General features: G+C 40.9%; 1 protein-coding gene across 5 annotated transcripts in view; it reads right to left on the bottom strand.

The window, feature by feature from the left end:
- LOC147015776 (semaphorin-4C-like) overlaps nt 1-25,627 on the bottom strand; it is a 126,167-nt gene that overhangs the window by 41,231 nt on the left and 59,309 nt on the right. For 4 of the 5 annotated variants that reach the window (XM_085848284.1, XM_085848282.1, XM_085848280.1 and 1 more), the window contains 3 exons: nt 21,417-21,479; nt 21,179-21,274; nt 14,471-14,576 (listed from right to left, as the gene is read on the bottom strand). The exons of the other annotated variant lie outside the window; for it this stretch is intronic. In XM_085848284.1, coding sequence (XP_085704410.1) covers nt 14,471-14,576; nt 21,179-21,274; nt 21,417-21,479 — 265 coding nt within the window. The remainder of the gene's footprint in view (nt 1-14,470; nt 14,577-21,178; nt 21,275-21,416; nt 21,480-25,627) is intronic. 5 annotated transcript variants of the gene reach the window in all.

The raw sequence follows: 25,627 nt of genomic DNA, 5'->3' as shown, positions 1-25,627 counted from the left end.
AAAAATCACCAACGATTACTAATAATGATTTCTGTGCAACAAATATGCAAAATTGGGAGGTGTGGTGGTTGATGGAAGGGGGAATTATAAGAGATGTAGTAATGAGGCATTTTTGAAATCGGACTTTCATCTGACTTTTTTAAAACAACTAGGATAATGAGAATAAACAGAGTGGTTTGTTGTCTTTCTTCACACCGAGTATCATTTGTGCATTTCAAGTGTTTTAAACATACTTGCAACTAAATCCAAGGAGAGTACAACCATAATTGGAAATATACAAGTGTGCTTTAATGGATAGCACAAAAACAGACCGAATGTAATAAAAACTATTTGCTGAAACTGCACAACTACTCATTTTTTGACAACAAATGTAGCCATTTGATGAGTGAACAATGAATACAAATACTTGTTTCGAAACTATTCATCCACAATAACAAAAGGCCAGTTATAGGTTCGGAGGTAGCTTTTTAACAGCGGACTGTGTAACAGCAAATACTTATAGTTGCACCTTAATCCAAAACATTTGGAACAAAGCCTTTTGATTTCAAGGACACCTGTTTACTGGGAATTCCAAGGTTACCACAAATCTTCAGGAAGGGTTTGCATGAGGACAACACGATTCAAACAGGAAGACAACAATGATCTGGTAAGATGCTTTTTGTTTGTTTGTTTGTTTCCACCATTTATAGGCCCTTCATATGCAGTACGACCTACGTAAAGGGGGAATAATAAATTGAGAAAAATACAATTGAGAAAAGGCAGAGATAATAGGGAAGAGCAGGAGGGAAAAAAATTCAAGGAGTTTGGGAGGTTCCAGGCATAAAAAGAGTGGGAAAGGGGGAAAGCTCTCGAATGGATCCACCATTATGTGGGTATCATCAGCGGGTTGTTTTTTTTTTTCTCCCACGTCAACACTCACCAATTACTGTTCCCTTCCTTGCAGTTTCTCAATCAGCTGTGTCATATTACTCCGTCACAAAGTAATCATCTAAGGGTGTGCTCTTGCAAATTAAGAAACCGGTCCAACATGGCAAGTGTTGTGGCAGCAGTTACATGGCAAAAATCCACAGTGGCGTTTCTATTGCAAAAGCTTTTGTGACATAGAATTGAACTTCAATCAAACTGAACTCGAGCTTGTGGTACTTTAATAGGTGCGAGAGACAAAGACAAAGACAGAGACAGAGACACAAAGAGACAAAGAGACAAAGAGACAAAGAGACAAAGAGACAAAGAGACAAAGAGACAAAGAGACAAAGAGACAAAGAGAGAGAAAGAGAGACAAAGAGAGAGAAAGAGAGAGAAAGAGAGAGAAAGAGAGAGAAAGAGAGAAAGAGAGAGAAAGAGAGAGAAAGAGAGAAAGAGAGAGAAAGAGAGAAAGAGAGAGAAAGAGAGAGAAAGAGAGAAAGAGAGAAAGAGAGAGAAGAGAGAGAAAGAGAGAGGAAGAGAGAAAGAAAGAGAGAAAGAAAGAGAGAAAGAGAAAGAGAGAGAAAGAGAGAGAAAGAGAGAGAAAGAGAGAAAGAAAGAAAGAGAGAAAGAGAGAAAGAGAGAAAGAGAGAAAGAGAGAAAGAGAGAAAGAGAAATATAGAGAGAAAGAGAGAAAGAGAGAAAGAGAGAAAGAGAGAAAGAGAGAAAGAGAGAAAGAGAGAAAGAGAGAAAGAGAGAAAGAGAGAAAGAGAGAAAGAGAGAAAGAGAGAAAGAGAGAAAGAGAGAAAGAGAGAAAGAGAGAAAGAGAGAAAGAGAGAAAGAGAGAAAGAGAGAAAGAGAGAAAGAGAGAAAGAGAGAGAGAGAGAGAGAGAGAGAGAGAGAGAGAGAGAGAGAGAAAGAGAGAGAAGAGAGAGAGAGAGAGAGAGAGAGAGAGAGAGAGAGAGAGAGAGAGAGAGAGAGAGAGAGAGAGAGAGAGAGAGAGAGAGAGAGAGAGAGAGAGAGAGAGAGAGAGAGAGAGAGAGAGAGAGAGAGAGATCTTGCAGTGTCCCATCTCTGCAATGGTTTTCCTGGAGACATTCAAGACGATAGTGGAGCAATCAAAAGAACTGAACAATGTCTGACAAGGTCAGGAGGTAATTGGAACATCCAACTGAGGGTTGAGAAATCCACTGAATGGTATGTCTTTCAATTCATGCCTCCATACTTATCCAAACAACGAAAAGACAGCCAGCCATGCATGGTCAGTGAAATGCTGAAGTTAGACTTAAGAAGATGCCAACAATGATGCTAGTGGACAATGATCATTACCTTATAGCATGCTTATATGCAAATTCAGGAAGAAAAACACACATGAATGAAAAATTAAACAATCATTCAGAAAAGCATTTGGTGCCCAACTCAAGAATGAGGTTTAACAAGGTAAAAGTAAAAAAAAAACGAAGCAATCGACATCCTGTTTTCACAGAAAGATCTGTTTCGCTCCCTCTCTGCAGGGAATCAGGGCAAAGAGCAAGGTAAGGATTCCATGAGGATAAGTTGGCCTTGGAGTGAGATAAGCTTGTTTGTAAAAAAAACATGACGAAGGCATGTGCGCTCACCGATGGACATGACTATGGGTGAGGCCACTCAAAGAATACTGGCTCAGGAAAATATGTGATGAATTAATTATAATAAATTGAACCAGTTTCGTTGCAGTTGTAGCAACCATTTGCTCAAGCTTCACCATCTTGTTTCTAAATGACATTCACCAAGTGTAATACAATCAAGGTTCCTTTCGACTGCACAAACTGACTGTGTTGACTGGGTGTAAAGAGTCGGTTTTTTTTTTTCTTCCAATCAGAAGCCAGGAATGTCTTGGCAAGTTACTCCTTCTGATAGCCTAAGGGTAAACACACCCCTCAGAGCTGTCTTGTCTGAATTCAAATCCTGATCCAGCTACGAACTGCCATCCTGGTGTTTCACAGGCACGGTAATTCATCAAAGTATGTGCCGTCCCTCGGATGGACGTTACACTGGGTGTGTCGTCTGCCGGCATAAGTTGGTGGACGTTAAAGATCCCACAAAGTCCTTCCTGAAGAGTAGGCGAGCTATTGCTGGCACCCTGAACAAATTCCAAATTCCTGCTATAACCTACAGGGCCACTGCATCAGTGGCACAGCTGCGCCCCCAACAAATGATGCTAACTACAGCTATGTATTGCTTACGATCGAAGAACACCATGTCTGGCCTGTGATTGAAGGAAAACAGCATTCAAAGTCAACCAGACCAATTGAGATAAAATTCCGTTCTGAGCATATGCAGCATGTGGCTGCAGGTTGCATCATTTCTGGTGGGCCTGGCTGCGACGCTGATGTGGAGCGCCAACACGTGGAGGGAGGGATTTGGAATCTGGCCAGGATCCTGGTGATAACACGCCTAACTCTGTAAAAGACAACAAGACAACAAGGGATCCACCAGCAATTAAAGCTGTGACAGATCCCCAGATCAACGTGCCACCCGCGGGAATGGCACACTTTTTGATGGATAGTCTTCCTGCATAACTCCATCAAATCCAGACGAAACAGCTCAGAGCGAGAGTATTCTCCCTCTGAGCTATCCTGCAAGTCCACCAATATGGTTCACCACTACCTTGTAAAATTTACGAACACCGTGTTTCAAATTGAAAAAGTGAAGAAAACTATAAACGCAAAACATAATTACAGTGGAACAACTGGCAAATTAAAATGAAATTGGACGACAGCAAAATGACGTGGTAATCACTTCTAAGTTATGTTGCATGACCTTTTAGTTACAGAAAACAAAAACAGCACCCTTGGTTTTAAAAAAAAAAACAACAATCCTTATGACATCGTATCCCTAATGGCGTACTGGTGGGACACACTATATTCCCAAAGGTACTGGGACAGGACAACCAAAATTGAAATGGACCCTCCCAACCCTGCGTGCCCGTATGTCTCCGCATAATGCAAAGCAGCGCAAGCTTTTTGAAGCCGTCTTTACATGACTTTTTCACAACTTTTTACCACCACCTTTAAAGCGACACCATGGTGAGGGTCATTGTTGTCTGTTGGCATGACGATGCATCTTGCCATACTACTGTGTCTGTTTTGAATTGGTTCGAGAATGATTTGATGATTTGAGCTGGTCAACCCAATCAATCCACCGGAGGAGGCTGGGAGCAAAATCCACCACCGAACTAAACCTACCGGACATACTGTAGATGTTTCCTGCCTCAACACTCTTTGTAATATTGTACGGTCGAGCACGGGGCTTTATTAATTATTATTATTATTATTATTATTATTATTATTATCATCATTTTCAAATAGTTTCATTCAGAGCATACCATCATCTGTGCAGTTCTGGATTACAAACTATCAATTTAGTACAGCACCAGCAGGAGGAGCTGCAATGAAGAGTATGCCCTCCTTCAGAAAGATGCTAAGTCATCCGTCCAACGTGCAAGTACTCAAGAAATAAGCTTACGGGATGGGGCTGGAAAATGTCGTAACTTGACACAGCCTTCAGTTGCGATCCAAAGTTCCTCATTGAAATAACCTTGCAGTCACTAGATGTCAAATTCTGTGAACACGTCGTACCGGCGAATTTTACAATCGCCGCTCTTTCACAATCATTTCTTTGTTCCCAGAACGAGAGGTTAACCGATTAATGTTACACAAAGCAAGCAGTGAATGGCAACGAGTTTGTTGTTCTGAGAAAAGTCAAGAGAAAAAAAATAAATAAATAAAATAAATAGAGCATGCTTTTTGCTTTATAGAGCGTCTTGAGAGATCATGGTGTACGTGCCGCACAACAGGTTTAAACACGTGCCACTTTGTTCGGTGCTGTCACTGAAAATCCTGATAATTCTTAACAGCGACAATTACTTCCGCACCACCTTGTGGGATTGGCCGGGAAAGATGAGGCTCCAAAGACTTTCACGAACCGGTTGGCCAGGTCCAACAGAAAGGGATTTGGGCATGAATTGGCAATTTGTTCAGGGTGCCAGCAGTAACTTACCGACTTCTTCGTAGAAGACCACCATATGATTTAAATTTTTTTTTTTTAAATTGTCCAGCTAATTCCAGCAGACGAGATTCCCAGTATCGTGCCAGTGATCTGACACATTGAACACTTTGTGATGCAATGCCCTGCCTGCGAAGCACCGATCCAACAGTTTATAGTTGGTTTGGGAATCGGTTTGACTCAAAGTCAAATGTACTACCTCTGTCGTATTGGTAAAACTGCAAATGCGTACAAGGAAAATGTTTGAACAGTAAAAGAGATACCAAGGTCACACTCTCGGTGCGTGACAGTAAAGAGAAGCAAAGTGCAGCCAAACCGCAGCATTTTCCCTGTTATTAAATCATCCATAAACTTTGATGAACATTTACAACAGCAACGGTTAGAAGGCTCAGGTTTAGGAGATGAACATTGCGCGGGTGCATATGCAATTTGCCCCAAAAATTCAACATTCCTTCTGTCGGAAGCAGGGTAGCTCAATTGTAGTGTATTCACCATCAAGCTGTCCCAGTCTGGGTTTGCTCTGCAGTTGGGTAGAATTTTCAGACGAGATACCGGTGGGGGAAGCTGCAACCAAGAGCACGTCGTCCTTCAGATGGCAACCTAAAGCCAGCTGTCTCAATTGCACGTATGCTATGGGTTTGAAAGACCCCAAGGCATCTTTTGAAAAATATACCATTACAGAGCAAATGCCCTCCTATGGGTTAGCTGCATCATTGTCACTGCTTGCAGAACACGTCGCGGATAGTTATTTAATTTCACGCCGAGCTGTTTAGATTCATGGAAACAGCGTTGTTATGACTGCTGACATGAGGGCACACGAGATGAAGAAAACAACCGTTTGGCTGCTCAAGTTCCTGTCTAGACCAGGTGCAAGAAAGTCTTACGCAGTGACGAATACAACCTGCACAACCGGTTAAGTCAACTGAACCAGCCAGGGCTTGTTGAGAATGGTGTGTTCAGACACCAAAATTCCTTAAGACTATCCGAAGGCTGAACTTAACACTGCAGAGCTCTGACAAAATTGATCAGAACATTAATGCTCCAAGTTGATAATACAATAAGTAAAGTGTGGTGTTAGATTATGAAACAATCAAACATTGTCTTAGGGGGCATCTTCATATTACAGACGCATTCAAAAGAGTGGAATTTTTTTTTACTCTCTTTCCCAAAACTTTCCCATTACTTCTGGAGCCTCCCATCTTCCGCCAACACCCTGGTACTCCACTTTTGCTCAATTTGACTACAACTCCACCCTCCTCACTCTCACTTGTACAATATGTACACGACCCCATAAATGATGGCTAATCAGTACGATGAAATCTTAGATCAGGTTTACATATTGTATTTCGTTGAAATATAAACTGGTCTGTAAAGGTATATTTTAAAACCTGTGGTCACTGGTACAACAGATACAAAAACAACAACACTCAGTCACTTCATTCAAAAGTCATAACTTTACCTTTTTAAAACGAAACCAAACTCAAGTTTCAGAAACTGTGAAACAATGCGGGGTGTTCAAATTTTATTTTCGACGAATGAGCTACAGTACACACAATAGTCCAACAAACCAGGGACCACAAAGCGGGACGATGGGCCACAGTCCGAGAGTAACCGCAAGGCAGGGGTCTCTCACTCAGAGTAGTTTATGCACGGAGTAATCAGTCTACCTAGTAAAGTAGTGGCAGCAGAAACACAAGAGGGATTTGAACTGGAATGAGATGGGTGTGCCGAGAATGCATCGAGGATAGAGGGGGTAGGTGAGCAGTGCAAGGACTGGTCGGGAGGTTGCTTGGGCATGGATACGTGATTGTATTTGTGTGTGGAGATTGTGATGTCTCTTGAGAGTGTCTTCAAAAAGTAAATGTTATCTTTTTTGTAAATACATTGTGATGTACAAGTAAATACGTTATCATAAATGTCTTTGTTCATTCTTCACACGGAAATTGCCTCCAATGTTTTTTTTATTTTTGCAAAGAAAACCCTAATTTATTGATGTCTGTGCCTGCCCCAATATTCTCCTCCACAATCCGTAAAATGAGGTCTTTAAACTGATGGATTGCATCAACAGGGCGTTGAGTGAGCACGTGCATGATGGGCCAAATGGCCTCCTCCTGTGTCCTTCTAAATGCCAATGTTACCGACACACACATATACATAGGTGGACGCACTCACACAAACACATACAACTCCTCCAACTCCTCCTCCTCCTCTTCGTTGTGTTGTGACCATTACAAACAGTCTGGTTATATGACAAACACAAACTGTTGGTCCAGATCAAAGCGGCCATTTGGTTGCAAGTGGCAATTTGGTTTGAACCACCATATTGAAGTCATGAGATCTCTATAAATCAATCAATTATACATGGAGAATTTTTCTTACCGTACCAATTATACATACTGGCACACTAAAAAATTAAAAGGTTCGCACCTGTTTGTCTGTTGTATCTCGTTCAAAGAACTTTATGAATGTCCAAACATAGCATTAAATGTTAAATACACGTGACATGAAGATCGCACGACCAATAAAATCACAAAGACATGATGGGGAAACGTCCATTGAAATTTACTGAATCTGTTTAATCGTACTGCATTTCATTCCTCCCACCCCGCTCATCCCCCCCCTCTCCACCAGATAAATATGCAAATTGAAATATAAATCCACCTTTCATCAAATCTAGTCATTCTGAGTGCTTGTTTCTCAAAGGGAAAACTCTGATTCATCCTCAAAAAGCTTGAGCTCAAGTGACTTGTACCCCAAGCTTATTAGCAATTCGCTCCATGACTCGCCCGCCACTTATCTGAAAACCAATCGGCAAACCCACGCGGAAAGATAATCTTTCAGGACTCATTCAAATACCACTTCTACATGCAATAAAACTTCCTTGTCTTCGTATCAATGAAGAAAGTTTTTTCCGAACCTGATATACAGGAATTAAATCCAGATTATCAGAGTACATAATATGGAAGCTATTTTACAAATCATTGAGTCACAAACAATGACCGATGCACTGGAATGAACCACCATGAACGGAAAAGGAGCAAACACAATTTTCTTCAGAGAAAAAGTTGATATGTCTCAAATGGCATTCACCCAAAAAAATCTTAATGGACAAAAGCTAAACAATCAGTCACAACACGAAATGCCTGAAAAATATTACAGGTAAATGGCCACCAGGACAGAGCCGTTTATGAGCCACCGACTGCAATATTGACCGGCGGTTTTGCGTAAAGATCAGGAAATGGCATGGCCACATCCAAATCCTGCTCTTTTGCATCACTATCAGGTTATTAATTCATCCTCTGATAATTTCCTTTGAGTCATCGAGTGAAGTCTGACTCATTTCGTCGAAGCAGATAGCCTTGAGGTCTGAAGCATCAGACATCATTGTCATTGTCCAATTGACTGCACTAACCACAGGGATCTATCACAAGTGAAATACAGATCTCATTGTAGCCAAGACGGTTTCAGGAAAGTCCAAGGGCAAGATCATCCAGCAGTTGGCTTGATGACGCAGTAGTAGAGGGGGTTTTTACACACTACTTGGGACATTGAGTTTCTTTAGCTGCCTCCATACGAAGCGATCTCCACAGATAACCACCATGGACTACGAACAAAAAAGGGGGTGTTCCACAATGATCACACCAACAGCCGTCCTGGACAGCGCTGTTTCTGCCCCAATTACTTCGTCACAGCAGGAATAAAATGCTTTGTTTGAAACTTGTGAAAGAAGCCTTAAGTAAGCTGCCAGGAGTACACAGTTGCTCAAAACATAAAAAAAACCGTAACTGACAAGGTACAGAAAAAGGTAAAGATACAAATAAAAGCAGAAAGAAGAAAAGAAAAAAAGACAAAAAAAACAAGTGAAAAACAAGAAGAGACAAAAGAAGAAAAAAGAAGAGGAGAAAGAAAATATCCAGGTTCGAGTCTCCAAAGATGACAAATCCAAGGTGTTGGAGTCAGAAACAGATTTCCGGGATAACAAAGTGCAGGGTTTTCCGACACGCTGCACGATTCTTGTTCCTTTAAGGATGGAAAGTTTCGCTGGTTTTTAAACACCAATGTGGGAGAGTTTGATATTTTATCAGATTATTATTAGATGTGGTGGTTTTACCGCTTGTGAAGCAGATTTGGAAGTAAATTTCTGCAACTTTATACAGCCTTGACCCTTTTAAATCAAGGCTCAACTTTGCTTGGCTAGATGAGTAGCACGCATCAACCAAAACAAAAAAACGAACATCTGTTTGATACCAAAATTTCAATTTATGAGAAACAACTCCTGTGATTTATAGTGCAATTTTAGGGCTGCCATGATAGCGAAGAGGTGCGTACACTCACCGTGGAGCTGTCTCGCCTGGGTTTGAATCTCGATCCAGCTATAAACTGCTATCCTGGTGTTTCGCATGCAGGGCGATTCATCAATGAAAGAATTGTCGGCCATGAAAAGGTGCTGAGCTTGATGACCTGTCTGCTCGCACTTGTCATTGGTGGACATTAACCATCCCACAGTGTTTTTCCATAAGAGTAGGTGAGTTCTCGCAAGCATCCTGAACAAATTACAAAATTCTTGCCACCTTCAGTCACATGTCAGACTTTGTCAGCCGATTTCTGAAAGACTTGGGCCAAATACATTCGCTGTCCAACCCCACAATAGGTGGGAATAATTTGTTGTTACTAAAGTAGGAGTAGAGCTACTGTTATTTGGCCAAAAGTGAAACTACAGCAAATACAATTTTAAAAAGTGCATTGTGATCAATAACCACAATCTAGTATTCACAACCGACCCCCATCCATTGGGACCATACTCTGTGCAGAGCGTTGGTGCTGCCAAAGCAGTCTCCTTGGCTATTGGTCACAATCCTGGATGGGTCGTCACTCCGACACCCCCCTTTCTAGTTAAAGCTATCCACATACAAGGCCTTCATCTGCAGTTTGATGGAGTACTGCTCTTCCCCCTGGGCTAGTGCCTTTGCCTCACACCTTGCTCTGCTTGACACCATGGAAACTAAGGCCTTCAAAATCATTGGGATCTCCCGCAAGGAAAGATTACTTTCCCCATGCCAAGAGGTTGGTGGCCCAGAAAGAGGTCTGTGTTCTACCGCATCTTTTCTGGTTTTGCACCCTCTGCTCTTTCCATGTTCCTCACCCCCTCCCAGGTGGCCGCAGGATGCATGTGGTTCACCAGCAAACCCTTCTGGTGAAACTACCTAAACAAACAAACAAAAAACTACAGATCACTGCTCACCTCCACTCATTTGTTCCATTTTTCTCCACCTGTGGAATTAACTTCCACTTTGTCTTCAATCTCAATCTTCCCTCCAGGTTTTTGAAACAACTGTTCACCACCATCTCAGATATCATCCCCCCAATCCAAAACCATGATCATTTCTTCCCTTGTTAACCCCCCCCCCAACCCAAACCAAAGCCCACCTCTTTTCTTCCAAAGTTTCCTTGGAGGTGAGCACAGTTTGCTTCTGTGTCCACCTTATCCACCCCATACATCCTCCCGCACCCCACATCCCTCATCCCCAACTCTGCTGTTGGTGCCCCCCTCTTTCTACTGTTCCTTTTGTTCTGTGATGCCCTGATCCGTTATCCATCCCAGCTTTTCCACGAGCCTCAATTTTGTATATTAAAAAAAAAAAAATACACAGGAAAACCAAAATATTTCCAATGAAAAAAAAAATACATTGTACGATAAGAGTGAGGTTGATTCAACAATAAGGCGAAGGCATTCAATAACCTTTTAAAAAATGAGTCCATTTTGGCAAAAATTTTCTGAAAATTTTTTCAACAGAAAACAAATAAATAATAGCTTATGAGGAAAGACTTGATTCATCCTTTGTGGCAACACATTTCCACGATCGGGTGACATATTTGTTGAACACATGTGCTGACCGAGCATAAACGTTTGTGTAGAACAGCATTCTCAAACCAATGTTTGCATTGAAACTAATAAAAGATTTAAAAGTAACGGCATCTACATAGACTGCTTCATTGAGAAAACTATTGTAGGTATGAAACTGTTGGGTTTACATATTGCCTGGCATGGTCGTATGGAGGCCACAAACCGACATCCAGTTTGCCAGTTTGTGATCGACTTCTGTCAAGATAAGATTAGTCTTTAAACCGTACCAGCAGCACTTTGCAGGTAGGACGTTACATCACAGTATGTTGCACTTCGGAGGGGACATTAAGCGAGCAGTTCTATCTTCTTGCCACTCATTTGTAGACATTATAAAACATCATTTTATCATAAATAAAATAAAAATGAATACTATGTATAATTACAATTATAATGATGCACCAGAAGTGTTGGCCCATGTGTTTTTGTACTCTGGTAAAATATGTATGTCAATGGCCGCAATGCTATTTGTCCCACGCTGTTGCAGCCAAAAGTGCGATTCTGTTACTGGAAATAGCAAAGGTCATTTTATTTCTTCATCGCAAACAGTAAAGTAGCATCCATCATCAATGGCATGCCATCATGAACCACAATGGACTGCACAGTCGCTAGTCATTATTGCACAGTTTCAAGAGGCACAAAAACCAATGCATTTTAAGAAGCCACTACATGGAAACCAAAGACATGCAAGTCACACAAATCATAGAAATGTTCAACAATGGACGAGATTACAAAATATACACAGAAACAAAAGGAGAACAGCACTCAGTAGAGTGCATACCTCCATCAAGCTGAACAGTTTGTGTTTTGTATCCCACTGATAGGCCGGATCTGGATCCGGACCTGATACAAAATCTAAATCGGCTTGTTCTTATCACCGACCCAACTCATCCACCTACTTTTGTCATAATCCCTCCACAACTTTTTGAGACATTGTGACATGTGTGTATATATATATATATATATATATATATATATATATATATATATATATATATATATATATATATATATATATATATATATATATATATATAATGGCTCTCTTTAAATTTTGAGAAATTTTAAGAGAGAAGAATCTCTCTCAAAAAGAATCGCTTTTTGTAAAAAAATTTCTAGTATCCAGATCCGGTTGTTCACCAAAATCTCATAAATGCATCCTTGTCATACACCAAAACTGTACACCAAGTTTCGTCTGAATCTTTCCTTAAACTTTTGAGAGATCATGCTCACAGACAAACAGGAGTGAAAACACAACCTCAGTTCACCTTTGATGGCGGAGGTAACAAGACAAAGGGAAGTGCAGCAATCCACTATTCAACACAGCAGTGCATGCGATACAAATTCCACATCGGTCCATCCATCCATCAGGACCATACTCTGTGCAGAGCATTGGTGCTGCCGAAGCAGTCTCCTTGGCTATTGGGCACAATCCTGGATGGGTCACCACTCCAACAGTATACCAGCAAGCTGGCACTCATTTCGCCGACCTCAGAAGGATGACAGGCAGAGTTAACCCCACCTGATATTAATTCAACAGCTGAGCGGGATTTAAACTCAGGACCCTAGGATCCAAAGCCCACCACCCTAAGCAACAGACACTGCAAAAAAACACCTAATTGAAAATTGGCTTATCAAAGTTATTTGTGAATGACATACAATATTTTCCAAGATATTTAAAATTACATTCATACAAGATCCCTCATTTAAAACAAACGAAAAAAAACAACAAAAAAAACAAAACTCTCATTAAATTTGATGCAAATCTGATAAGAACCTCCAGATAATTTTGTTAATATATATATATATATATATATATATATATATATATATATATATATATATAATATACATATGTTTCACACACAAAAATAATCTATAAAATAAAGAACTGGACAAATTGTTTTAGAACATACTGTTCTAACGGGCAACCCTTTTGAAAGGGGGGGGGGGTGGGGGTGGGGATAGCCTTACTGTCATTACTGTTAAGAAGCTAATTCAAATGAAGTCAAAAATGGTTGAACTGCCTGATAATGTCGTTTTCTGTCATTCTTAACAGAAATAGTGGTTACAATATCTGGGAAAACGTTGTGGGCTCTGTTAGATAATGCTTCTAGAATGAGAGCAACGTGTGCAAAAGATTGAAACGATCCATAAAAGGGCAACGAAGCTTATATGGCGGTCACCTAACCAACTGAAAAATACGGTTGAGAAACAATAACATCTTTCCACTGTTTCAATAACGTCCTGCTGTTTTTTTGGCCTATCAAAGATGCCTTGCTGGGTACAGGATACAGGTTCTGCCTTTGTCTTGCAAGGCAAACAGCAATAGCTATCCCCAAAATCCAAAGCTAGTGTCCAAAACAGAGGGCTTGAATAAGTAGCACAGCAAGTTGCAGCACAAAAAGTCATGCGCAGGTGTTTCCACCACTTGTGAACTTCCAGGCTTTACAACTCTCACAGAGACCTCTAAATAAAAATAAATTACTTTATACTACTGCATGTGTGCACATGCAAAAATAAATAAATGAAAAACAAATTTTCTTTCAATTGATCATTCATCTGAAGTTAATGTGAAACAGACCGGTTGTTATCACTTATCAGTGGCATTAAAATAGCAAAGTAGGGGGAAAAATTCCAGCATATCTACAGCAGATGCAAGATTAAAGGCCTTGAGTAAAATGTGCCTAAAATGGCAAGAAAATTCCGAAAAAGACTAAGCAGATTTAGCAGAAAAGTCACCAAAATACCAGCCACCTTATTTGAGCCACAGAGTGCTCAGGGGTAAGGAAATCAACACAAAGCCATAATGTGTACAAAGCAATTATTTGGCACATAATACAAATTCTGGCCGATTCCAGTGTCTGTAATGTCGTTGAAAGATTTCGCAGAAAAACCAAAACAGAAGATATTAATACGCTGCATAACATACTCTTAATGTCAAACATAGAAACGGGAGGAAGCAATATAACAACAGAGATCAATTAGAAACAAGAATTATAAAGAAACCAAATTAGACTTAAACTTTTTTTTTTAAGAGGTAGTGTCACTGAATGATCAGAACCTGATAACTGGCAGTTTGAACAGCACAGAGAAGAGCAAAAAGGAGATTAACAATGAAGAAAATTTCAATGATGGGACTTTTGTAGCTCTTTGGGAGGATCAACTTTAACGTAATCGGTGCCAAAGGAAACGAGAAAACAAACCCCAATGGAGGAATTAAAACAAACCTCAGGAAGGACTGCAACAACTGCACTCCTTATAAGAACTTTGTGGCACTTGAGCTAAACCCTATAAACACCCCCCCCCCCACCCAAAAAAAAAATTAATAAAATTACGACAAACATCGAAAGAAGTGCCAGACATTATACCACGTCATCGTTCGAGCAAAAACCCAGAAGGTGACATACTTTAAGGGCTTGTGGGAACCTAATTCACCTTTGAACTCCCTATTCCGGAGATTTCAATCATGTGCATTAAGTTCACCGGCTTAGAACACATCACAAGATTCAGCATCCTCTCGACAAAGTACAAGTGCTGCACACGGATTCACAAACCAAATCTGTCGTACACAGAATCCCTTGAACCAGGCAGAGTGCTGTTGTTGTCACAACTTACCAGCTATGAGTGCTGCATAGCTCAGCTGAGGATCAAATGGACACTTACTCTTCCCACTGTTAATCTCTTCATTTCCATTCTTTTCCTCCTTGAAGGTATTCGCATTCTGAAAAAAAGTGAAGGAGGGAGAAAATGAAACTTGACTAATTATCTTCTGCACACAATTAAGTCATCAATTTCAGCCAAATGAGAAGGTGCAACCAAATAAAGGATACATCTATTATTAATGCATAATAATGATCTACATTTATAATGGAGCAAGAGTTTGTACAGAGACATGTCCACTCGATTCATGGGTTGGACAGCTGGCCTGATGCCACCCACAATTGTAACCTGAAAAAACAAAAATCATACATTTGCCATTTTATTGCTATGGTCAGCCAAACGCATCTTTGGAAGTGTCATATTCACAATCACCATGTCCACCCGACAAGTTTTCCGTTCAGTGTAAAACAACCGAAGCAACTGTTAAAAAGATTATCAAATATCGAAAGGTTGGAACCGAAAGGAGTTGGGGGCTTGTGAAGTGGACATTGTGTATAGGCCTCAGGCTTCAGACCTCTGGTGTCAGCCGATGGACCACTGCAATTGCAATTATCCAAGTGAAGCAACCACAATGTATTGTATATGCACAGAAGCAGTTGGTATGTTTTTGTTTCATGTATATAATCTGGGTTATTACTTGTGAAAATCGAAGATTTTTCAAGTATATTGGTTGGTTGCGTGTGTTAATCAGTTAATCTGTTTGTCCGTTTTCTTTTTGTGTTTATCGCCTTCAGGTCACAATTTTAAACCGATCTTCATGAAACCTCACACATCGTAGAGTTTGTTATAAGCAAGAAGCCTATTGTTTTTGAAGTCAAAAAGTCAACATAGGCCAAAGGTCAACAAATTTGTCGAATTTTTAAAATCCTCCATTTTCATCCGATTGACTTGAAATTTGAAGAGGATTTATATTTCACGTCACTGAATTCAACCAGCCAATTATTTTTGAGGTCAACATCGGCAAAAAGGTCAACAACAACTTAGGTGAGGTTTCTAAAATCCATAATTTTCATCCCATAGATTTGAAATTTGAGGAGGATTTGCATATCAGATTACTGAATTCAACCACCAATCATTTTTGAGGTCAACATCGGCCAAAAGATCAACATCGGCTGAATTTCTAAAATTGTCAATCTTCATCCGAATGACTTGGGATTTGAAGAGGAGTTACATATTTGGTCATTGAATTCAACCACTAATTATATTTGAGGTCAAATTTTGTTTTCTGGATTTTCACAATCTATTTATGGATTGAAGGAGCAGAAATTACCCTCCCAAAATATACTGGAAGATTTTGCCAAATTTTAGCACGATAGAGGAAGACCAAATACAGGTGCAGGAAGCTATGAAGAAATTGCAATTATTCATAACACATACGCAATGCATGAAAACACTGCAACTTCCTCATATTTTCAAAAGACAAAATCAAATTGGTTTACAATATGCACCTTCCCTATTTTTTCTTCCTGAAAGTTTACAGCTCTATCCATCTTGTCCATGCCATGTGCCCCCCCCCCCCCCAGGCTCATATTTTCCCAAAAATCCCTTATTTGTCCAAGTCTCCATATATTTTGTCCCTCAACTCTCCTGCTGGTGTGTCCCCCCATCCCCTCCCCCTCCCTTTACAGGTTCCTTTTGTTCTGTGACGTCCTGATCCATTTTATATTCTAGCTCGTCCACGAGTCCAGACTTTGCATATGAATACAGGAGCAATATCCCTGGATGCTCACCTGGTAGCGGCTGTATAAAATAACCAGGGAACCATTGGTAGGCATGGATGACTCACAAATATGGAACAGAAGAAAGTAAATACCTATGGATTTTTCTGTTTAATGCCGCGAACAAACTTTGGTACATCACGGGTGATAAAGGCTGTGGTCAAGTTTCATCGAAATCGTGTGTGCAGTTTCTGAGAAGAAAGCAAATGTATATTTTGGGGGGTGGTGGGAGGGGCAACCCCCCCCCCTCTGCTCCCCCACTAGGCACCTAAAGACCCCAATCTGTTAAATGCCATGAACAATCTTTGGTACATCATGGGTGATGAAGGTTGGCATCAAGTTTCAGCAGAATTGTGTGTGTGGTTTCTGAGAAGTAGGCAAATGCCTATTTTGGGGGGACAACCACCCCATACAACATACACACATATACACTGATGAGCGAAAACATTATTTTAAAAATTTGTTTGTTGAAATTCCCCCAAAACAAAGGTAAGAGCTTGTCAAGGTTATTGGGTTGTATACAGTACCTACTGTAGTCGGTAATCACAACGACTCCAATCAGACGATTACCGAAAAATTGCTGATATCGGCCAAGCACGAATATGAATATATATACAGTATATATATTTTATACAGTATGTATAAATATATATATATATATATACATATACATATATATATATATATATATATACATATACATATACATATATATATATACATATACATATACATATACATATATATATATATATATATATATATACATATACATATACATATACATATATATATATATATATATATATATATATATATATATATATATATATACATATATATACATATATATATATATATATATATATATATATATATATATATATACATATATATATATATTGTTACGGCTGTGGAAATTCGCAATACACCATAAAGGGTCCTTAGATCAGTTATGATGATAAGTAATTGTGTAGTTAGATTTCCCCCACCGTTGTTTAGAGGGAATTTCCGTGTTCACAGGGCTGTGATCCTTTGAGTTAGCCATTTTTCTTTCGCTATCGTTATTTTGGACCGTCCAAAAATGTCGAACGAAGGCCCCATGGAAGACTTGCAGCAACGCGCGAGTTTTCCCGCCGTTTTGTGCTGCCAACGCTGGCACGAGAAGCGGCGAAGAGCTCGCTCACGATTGCTGGACACGGGGAATGAGGCGGTCGGGAGGGGGAACGCCCCTTTTCAAGGAGCTTCTCGAAAGAGCTCGAAGGGAGGCGGAGCCGAAAAGGGGGTGGAGCGAAGGGGCGGAGCCCCGCGCTATATAAGGCGGATCGCACGTGGGGCTCGCTCTCTCTTCTTCTTCGTGCTGGATTGCTCTGCTTCTTCTTCGTCGACGCTCTCTGCTTCTTCTTCGTCGACGTTATCCGCTCTCTTCTGGTGGTCGAGGTCGAACTCGGACTCACTCTCGTCGTTTTAGCTTCCTCTTCTCTTGGTGGTCGTCGGAGGTTCGCGCTTCCTCGTCTCTTGATGGTCGAGGTTGAACTCGGGTTCTCTCTCTGGATCGTCGAGGTCGTCTTCTCCCTCTGGGCGCCAAGTCGTGAGGGTTGCGAGCGGTGGTCCAGGGTCGAGGCGCGCACGAGAGGAGGGTGTCGGAGAGGGCTCACCGACCGTCGCACCTCGAGGGTGCAGGTAACCTGCTACGGTCTCGCGGGACCCGTTCGGTCTCCCAGGTCCCGTGTCATAAATACCCAAGTGGTCCAGCCTGACCCCTTGTCTGTGTGGGGGTCTTTTCTTGTGTTTCTTTTGGGTTTTTGAATGAATGTTGTTGTGGCGCCATCCTGTCAAGTAAAACTGCTTAAGTGACTGTACATTTATTAATTATATTCGGTCGTAGTGCTCTCCCTTGCTTTTGTTTGCCTGCTGTTGTTTCTATTTGCCTGTATACGTGCTTGCCTGTTGTTCCTATATGCCTGCTTACGTGTTGTATAATAAATGTCCTTGTGTGAAATGTATCCCGTTCGTCGTCTTTTTCCCGTTTGAAAGTTCGATCTTGCATCACGGAAGGAATTGGTAGTGGATTTAGACACCAAGTAAGTAATCTGAACAGTCGAGGTCGGCGATAACTCCGTTCGGTTATCCCCTTAGCACGGAACGAGCCGCTTAAGCGGTTCGTGTCCGGAGCCGACCTGCGGTGTGGTTCAACTCCTCGGTATGCTACCTGCTCGGTACTTAGGTATATCGACATTCGGCGATTCACCCTATTTCGCGCGGGTAGAATGCGGACTGGGTTGTGGTGAGGTTAAACCCCCACCCGTGACTGGCTCCTGGCGGTAGTCCCAGGAGGGTCACGACTGAATTGTCCGTCCGGTGGGCGACGCGGTTGCTATTAGTGGGAAGCGGCCGATCGCACGCCGGCGGGCGCGAATTCGTAACAATATATATATATATATATATATATATATATATATATATATATATATATATATATATATATATATATATATATATATATATATATATATATATATATATATATATATATATATATACACATCTTGTGTGTGTATGTTGTTCATAAAGCAGAACATTCTCTCTGCCCAACTCCCCTACCCCCACCTCTCTCTCTCTTCTCTCCTCTCTCTCTCCTCTCCTCTCTCTCCTCTCTCTTCTCTCTCACATCCTCACTCCACCCACTCCTAATACAGTGCAGCACCCCCCACCCACACACCGATCTATCTATCTATCTATCTATCTATCTATCTATCTATCTATCTCTCTCTCTCTCTCTCTCTCTCTCTCTCTCTCTCTCTCTCTCTCTCTCTCTCTCTCTCTCTCTCTCTCTCTCTCTCGCTCTCTCTCTCTCTCTCTCACCCCTCCCTCCCTGTCATCGGACGTATCCAGACTGTGGTCATCTCCAAACGTGTCCAGGATGGTGGCTATGTCCGGTCGGACCCTCCCCACACACTGCCTACCCTTGCCCTCCCTCCACGCTGCTTTCCCTTGCCCCACCCCTCTTCGCTCCCCAACATCTCCTCTATCTCTCCCCCCTCTCCCTCCCCCTTAGTATTCCCATCAGCAAAGCGATGGGAGGTATTTGTTCATCGAATATATAAAAACAAGAAGGGCACTCTTCGACGTTGCCAGATATGCCTCCACCCACATTAGTACATCATTATACATACCTGTACCAAGTTTTATTTAAATCCTTGAACAGAGATTCAAAATATTAAATAATTCTGGCTGTCAGACCATGTATCCAATCAGGTTGAAAAGTAAAACATATATTCCCCATGACGACTAGATCATAACTGTGACGATTCATGCCGATTGATGAAATGGTTCAAGAGAAATAGTTTTTTAAAGATTTTTGTTTCATCCAAGATAGCTGCCAGACCATGCGACCTATTCATCATTTGTGAACTCCCTGGTATCCCTAAGGCTTGGGGAACATGTGGGTGTTGTTTCCCCTCAATCTGTCAAGCCATTCTGGAGAAGAAGATTTTTAAAGGTTTAATCTTTAAAAATAAATAAAATAAAATCACAGCTGCCAAACCATGTGACCTATAATGTCATAGGTGGATAACTTTTTGTTCCTCATGGATAGGCGATCATACCTGTAAAGTTTCACCTCGATCTGTTCCGCCGTTTTGGAGAAGATTTTTGAAGGTTTTTATGTTAAAACAGTATGGCTGCTGAACCATGTTACCGATGACATCATCAATTTCTTCTCCCCCATACAATTTAGCCCGAAATGTCGCTCAATAATGTTCATTCTGATTGGATAAAGCGTTTGCCGTCTGCAATTATGACATCATAACAAAGCCACCTGTGACATTATCAAATAAAACAAACAAACACTTGTTTCCCATGCGGAGTATTTCACATGTGCCAAGTTTCCATTTTTCCATGGAGCAGTTTCGGAGATACAGAGGTCCAAAGTTTTTCCTTTTTCCCAATATAGTTGCCACACCACATGACATATGATGTCATGATTATCATAAAACCATTCTCGATGAACCGTCACACCTATGGTGAAAATTTTGTGTCAATCGGATAAGCAGTTGCAGAGAAAACAGAGAAAATTAGCATAGATGTACGTTCGGACGGATGGACAACCCGAAAACATAATGCCACTGGCGACTTCACCAGCGGAGGCATAAAAACAACCAAAAGGGTCACAGGTAGTAACATTAGATAGTATAAATATTCTACCAAGTACTGACCAAGTACTAAGGGGCTGAATACTTTTGCAACCAGTTAATTTTGATTTGTACATGTTTTTTTTTTCCAGGTATTCCTGACATGTAACCTCCTTCAACTATAACAGTGTTTACATTGATCTATTCAGTTATTAATGAAAAACTTCATTGAGAGAAAGTTTCCAAATAATTTGTAATTCATCAAAATGTAGCTGCAAGGGAGAATCTGAAACATCAAATATACAGACATGAGAACCACGAAAATTTCTTCTGTTTCAATCATTGAATCTATGCTATAATGGAGCTAAGTGTTTATTATCTCCTCCTCGATGAAGCGTCAATGGTCCACAAAAAGCGATATTGTACTTAGTTTACATGACTCTGGATCACGATACTTTTTAGCTCGTCATCACAAACGAATGAGCAAACATTAAGGGGGTTAAAAAGTGAAGCCGAGGCCACTGATTATTAGCAATGCAGCACGGGGTACATCACACCTAACATGATTGGTCCATTGCTATCATGTGCCGATCACAGAACAGACCAGTGACAGCAGGTTTGCCACCGAGTATTAGCTATGCAGCCCGAGGTACATCACCAAGATTGGTCCTGTGCTATCACGTGCCTACTGGTCACTGGAACAGACCACTACCACCACCACCACCTCTGCTACCCATCCGTGGGATGGGTAATCTACTAGTAATTCCAATGTACACCAATTTACACCTCAAATTTTCACAAAAGGTACTTACAATAAACATGCATGAAGGTTTGAAAGCGTATGTCCCGCACGTGTAGATATGAGTGTCATTAAAATACTGCAGGAATTTCACAAAGTTTGCACAATCCTGAAAAAGAGGGAGGTAAAATCGGAGCAGGAAAAAGAAATGGAAACGAGGAACAATTATTAAAATAGAGGATTTCTTGGAACTAGGAAATAAATAAATAAAACATTCAAAATATCAGGTATAAAAGTATCAAAATGATTACGTCGCTTCTCTTGCCCTTTTTCTGACAATCGTCCATGGCTTTTTGAGAGGCCTGCCAGCTTATCTGCAGTGACAAAGAGAAACACACACACACACACACACACACACACACACACACACACACACACACACACACACACACACACACACACACACACACACACACACACACACACACACACACACACACACACACACACACACACACCGTTTCCCCGAATGAAAAATAAACCAAAGTTTAGCCATTGGCATTGTCAACAATAATGTCCGACTCCACGAGTTGCAGTCACAGGATGAATAATAAACCAAAAACAAGTGAGAAATAGCATTGCTTTGATATCTGGGGAAAAGTATCGTTTCCCAATTAATTCTGAAAAAAAAAGAAGGAAGCTTAAAGTTGGAAAGATAAGGAAAGGGGCAAAAATAAGAACATGAAGGGAAGTGAGAGAGGGGAGGAAAAGGTAAGATGTAAAAGAGTAAGGGGGAAGGGGAGAGGAGAAGATGATGAATACGCGAGGAACAATGGTACTGGGGAAGAAAACGACTTCAATTGGAATACTTACTATAATTCACGGACCGGTGTTTGCTTGTTACACTACTCCTATAATTCTGGCCCGATTACACCCAGACTTGGATCAGCATGACCACAATTAATGTATTTGAGTATTTTTATCTTTGCCGGTGGTCTTGGGAGGAGAAGGGGGACGCAAATTCTCAATGTAAATGTGTATCGTGTAGCACCGCCTCCAGGTGGGGGAGGGTATAAACAAGTCTCCACCATTTACAGTGCAGTATTCTTGTCCCCATGTTTTCCATTACAGTGAGGTGTTTTGAATTATAAGCAGTAGGTATGTTTTGGCTTCATGCACATAACCCAGGGTGTTTTTTTTCCTGTACAGAGCTGTCAGCTGCCTATAACCGCCAAAATAAAGGTATGCGTCAACAGAACGTGTTGCATGCTTGGAGCAAGATCGCCCATAGGGCGGGTACTGTGCAAATAAAAGAAAAGAGCAAGAAGGACAAGAAGAAGAAAGGACTGAGGAAAGTGGAGTGGTTGGGAGAGGAGGGAGGAGGGGAACAAAAGCTGTGGAAAAAGGAGCAAATGAAAATCTTTTAAATCATACATTCTTACGAATAGGGCATGACACCATGTGACTTTCCTTCAGATGCCTGGCAAAATTGGCACAGAAAAAGGACTACTGTAGGCGGGTTTCCAGCTCTGATAATTATCATGGGGAACCAGCCTCGTGCCGTGATGCCATGGAAAGGTGGTATCAACAGAACGTTGGTCCGAGTATGCTAAAAGCGTTGCAAGCAAGAAGCTGACATTTCAGGCATTAACCCTTTGTTGGAGCAAAAGGGGTTCTTATACCTATATGCCAGTGTTCTTTTCCTCCAACAAAGACCAGGTTAAAGCCTGAAACATCTCCTTGCTTCCCATAGCAGATAGCATACCTCAATCAATGTTTTGTTGATTCCACAAATTGTTATACCTGTCCGCCGATGCAGATTTATACGAGCTTTCAGCAAGATTAGTTTTCCATTGTACAACGGTTAATGGCCTTGCAATGAGCAAAGCCATTTGTGAATTTCCTTAGCGGTAATAGACCACTCCACCGGGAGACTGGCTTGCAATACAATGGTGCAGTGGAAAGATAACAAGTCCTACACACTCCAGCGGCTGCAAAATGCCACTCCGAGCGACTAATCTGCCCATTTTATCACAATGAGTTGTGACGGGAAGTCATTGTCGCAAAACATTTCATTGATCAGCAATAACTGTGCAATTCTTGTGCAACAACTACATCTGCGCAATTTTGCAAGTTCATCGAACTTTATATCTGATCAGGTTCATCAACATACCATCGTGAGATGGTGGGTGTATGAAAACGATTAGCCATGCCACATTGTACGAAGTACCAGCTGTTGTGAAGAATGAATCAAAAAGGCAAAGTTTGGATTCAGCAAAAGTTGTTCTTTCCAAATGTTTTATTGCACAATGTGGTGACATTATATAATATTTGTTCCTCTCCAAGAAACTTTGATGCAAGAGGAGGCTAATTATGCTCATCGAAGCCTGCCCTATTATTCCCAACTTATGGTTGTTTGTATGTGCTCATATTTTTTTTAATGCTGAAAGTCAAGGAAGGAAGCAACACGTACCATTTTAAAAAGCCTTTGGTATGACGGTTGGGAGGAATGGCTGACATCCCATACTCAGAGCAGATGCTCTAACCATTATGTTACCAAGACTGTTTTATTTTTTTAAATTTCCCTACAACAAAGTTTTGAAAAAGTTTTTGTATTTCCCGACAAATTTAGAGATCTCCGATTGTTTGCAAATGCTTACCAAAATAATTTCAACTTCAGGCTTTCATTTCCTTTATATTCCGTGAAGAGTTGATTACTGGGGCAAAAGTGGGGAGAGGGGGAGCTGAAGACAAACGGCACATCTTCATGACGTTTTCACACAAAACTCTAAAGCAGTGGAGCCTATACACAGAGATGTTCAGGTTTTGCTGAACTCAAGCTTTCCCACGAATCAGTACTCACACCAGCTACCAAGTCAGTACAATGGGAGGCAAATGTTTCATTTATTCATATTTTTTCCCACGGTCTCATGGCGACATGTTGATGGCCCCCAAACAAAGGAAAAGCTCAATTAACTTGTGTTGTTGCATATAAAAGGTTTTTTTTTTGTTACATGAGAATTGCACATGTACTGCATAATCGATGAACCAATGACTTCCCACTACAATTGAGCATGGGAGAACAACCATGTTGGCGGTTCAGAGAGGCATGGTTCAGGTGCTGCAGACTCTGTAGGATTTTCAGTATCAGGATGTCAACGCTTGCTGCCGCTTCCTCCTTTTCATTTGTGAAATAACTAAACAGTTTAAATGTACTGGTGGGCCTGTTGGTCCATTGGACCAATTTCTTATTGGTCTTCATGGCCTTGCAGCATACCTGCGTGCCATACTGCTTGAGCGTTAGTTTGCCTTTTGCCGAGCCAAGATGTGCTTGGGCCAGGCTGGGGATGACACATTTGTTATTATTATTGCCAAATGATACAATGATTATTATTGTTAATATTATTAGTATTAATTAATATATGCTTTGTTACAATGTTATCATTCTTTTTGTTATTTATTTTGTAATTAGAATGCCATGCCACAGAAGGACCCAAGCTGTTCTATCCACCTCAACATAGTGTGCATATAAAACATGGGAATTCTTCTGGGTTCTTTGTAGTTAATTAGTCTAAACATATCAAGATATCATGACAATCATTCCAGTGTATCACACTCCACATCAGAAAGCTCCAGTACAACTCCACAAAAAAAAAAAAACACAAAACACACACACACACACACACACACACACACACACACACACACACACACACACACACACACACACACACACACACACACACACACACACACACACACACACACACCAAGCAAAGCATAGTTGCATAAAAAGTAGGTTTTAATGAAAATTCTGAACAATTTAAATGTGAATTAGATGTAAAAACAAACGATAATACATCAAGCCGACATTCTTGACATGAAAAAATTGCAAATATATGCGTTTCCTCCCGACGAGCCAACCTGTCATTTCACTGATGTTGCTGTTTTGTGTAAATGAGCAACACATCTAGAGCAATGCATCGAGAGCAGGATGCATTTGTAAACCTTTCAAAGGCCACGCTTCTTTCTAACCTGCATTCCTTTGTCCCTCTTGTTTTTTTTTTACCTGTGGAATCAAATCCCTGCATCTGTAAATCATGTTCCTCTGTCCACTGCTACAATGTTGCAGCTCACTACTCTCTCATTCCGTGTGCGGATTTTACACTCATTTTATTTTCTTGCTAACCCCCTGCCCGACAGTGCCTTTTCTTAAAGGCCATGTTTGTATCTGTCAACCATCCGCTCATTCCCTTCTGTCATTCAAAACCCTGTCGTCTGTTTTGCAACTCCATCAGCATGGCCTTTGTGTTGAAAGAGATAAAGAAGATGTACGTCCATGTTTCCATTCTCAAACACAACCTCGACTGTCATAGTGGCATAAATAAAAGCACCTCAAGTGAGTGAGCTAAGAAATCCCTCATTTAAATGTCACACCAAAAAAAAAAATTATGGGTTACATTTTTATCACCTCAAAATGGGAGGATGAAAGTTTCAGATGTATGCCCGAAGGAAGGAAGCA

Source organism: Eptatretus burgeri, chromosome 12, assembly GCF_056783735.1.
Source record: "Eptatretus burgeri isolate ZD-2024b chromosome 12, Ebu_testis_v1, whole genome shotgun sequence".
Classification (NCBI taxonomy): Eukaryota; Metazoa; Chordata; class Myxini; order Myxiniformes; family Myxinidae; genus Eptatretus; species Eptatretus burgeri.
Note: the sequence above shows the minus strand (reverse complement) of the source record. Positions and strands in the feature narration are given on the sequence as shown.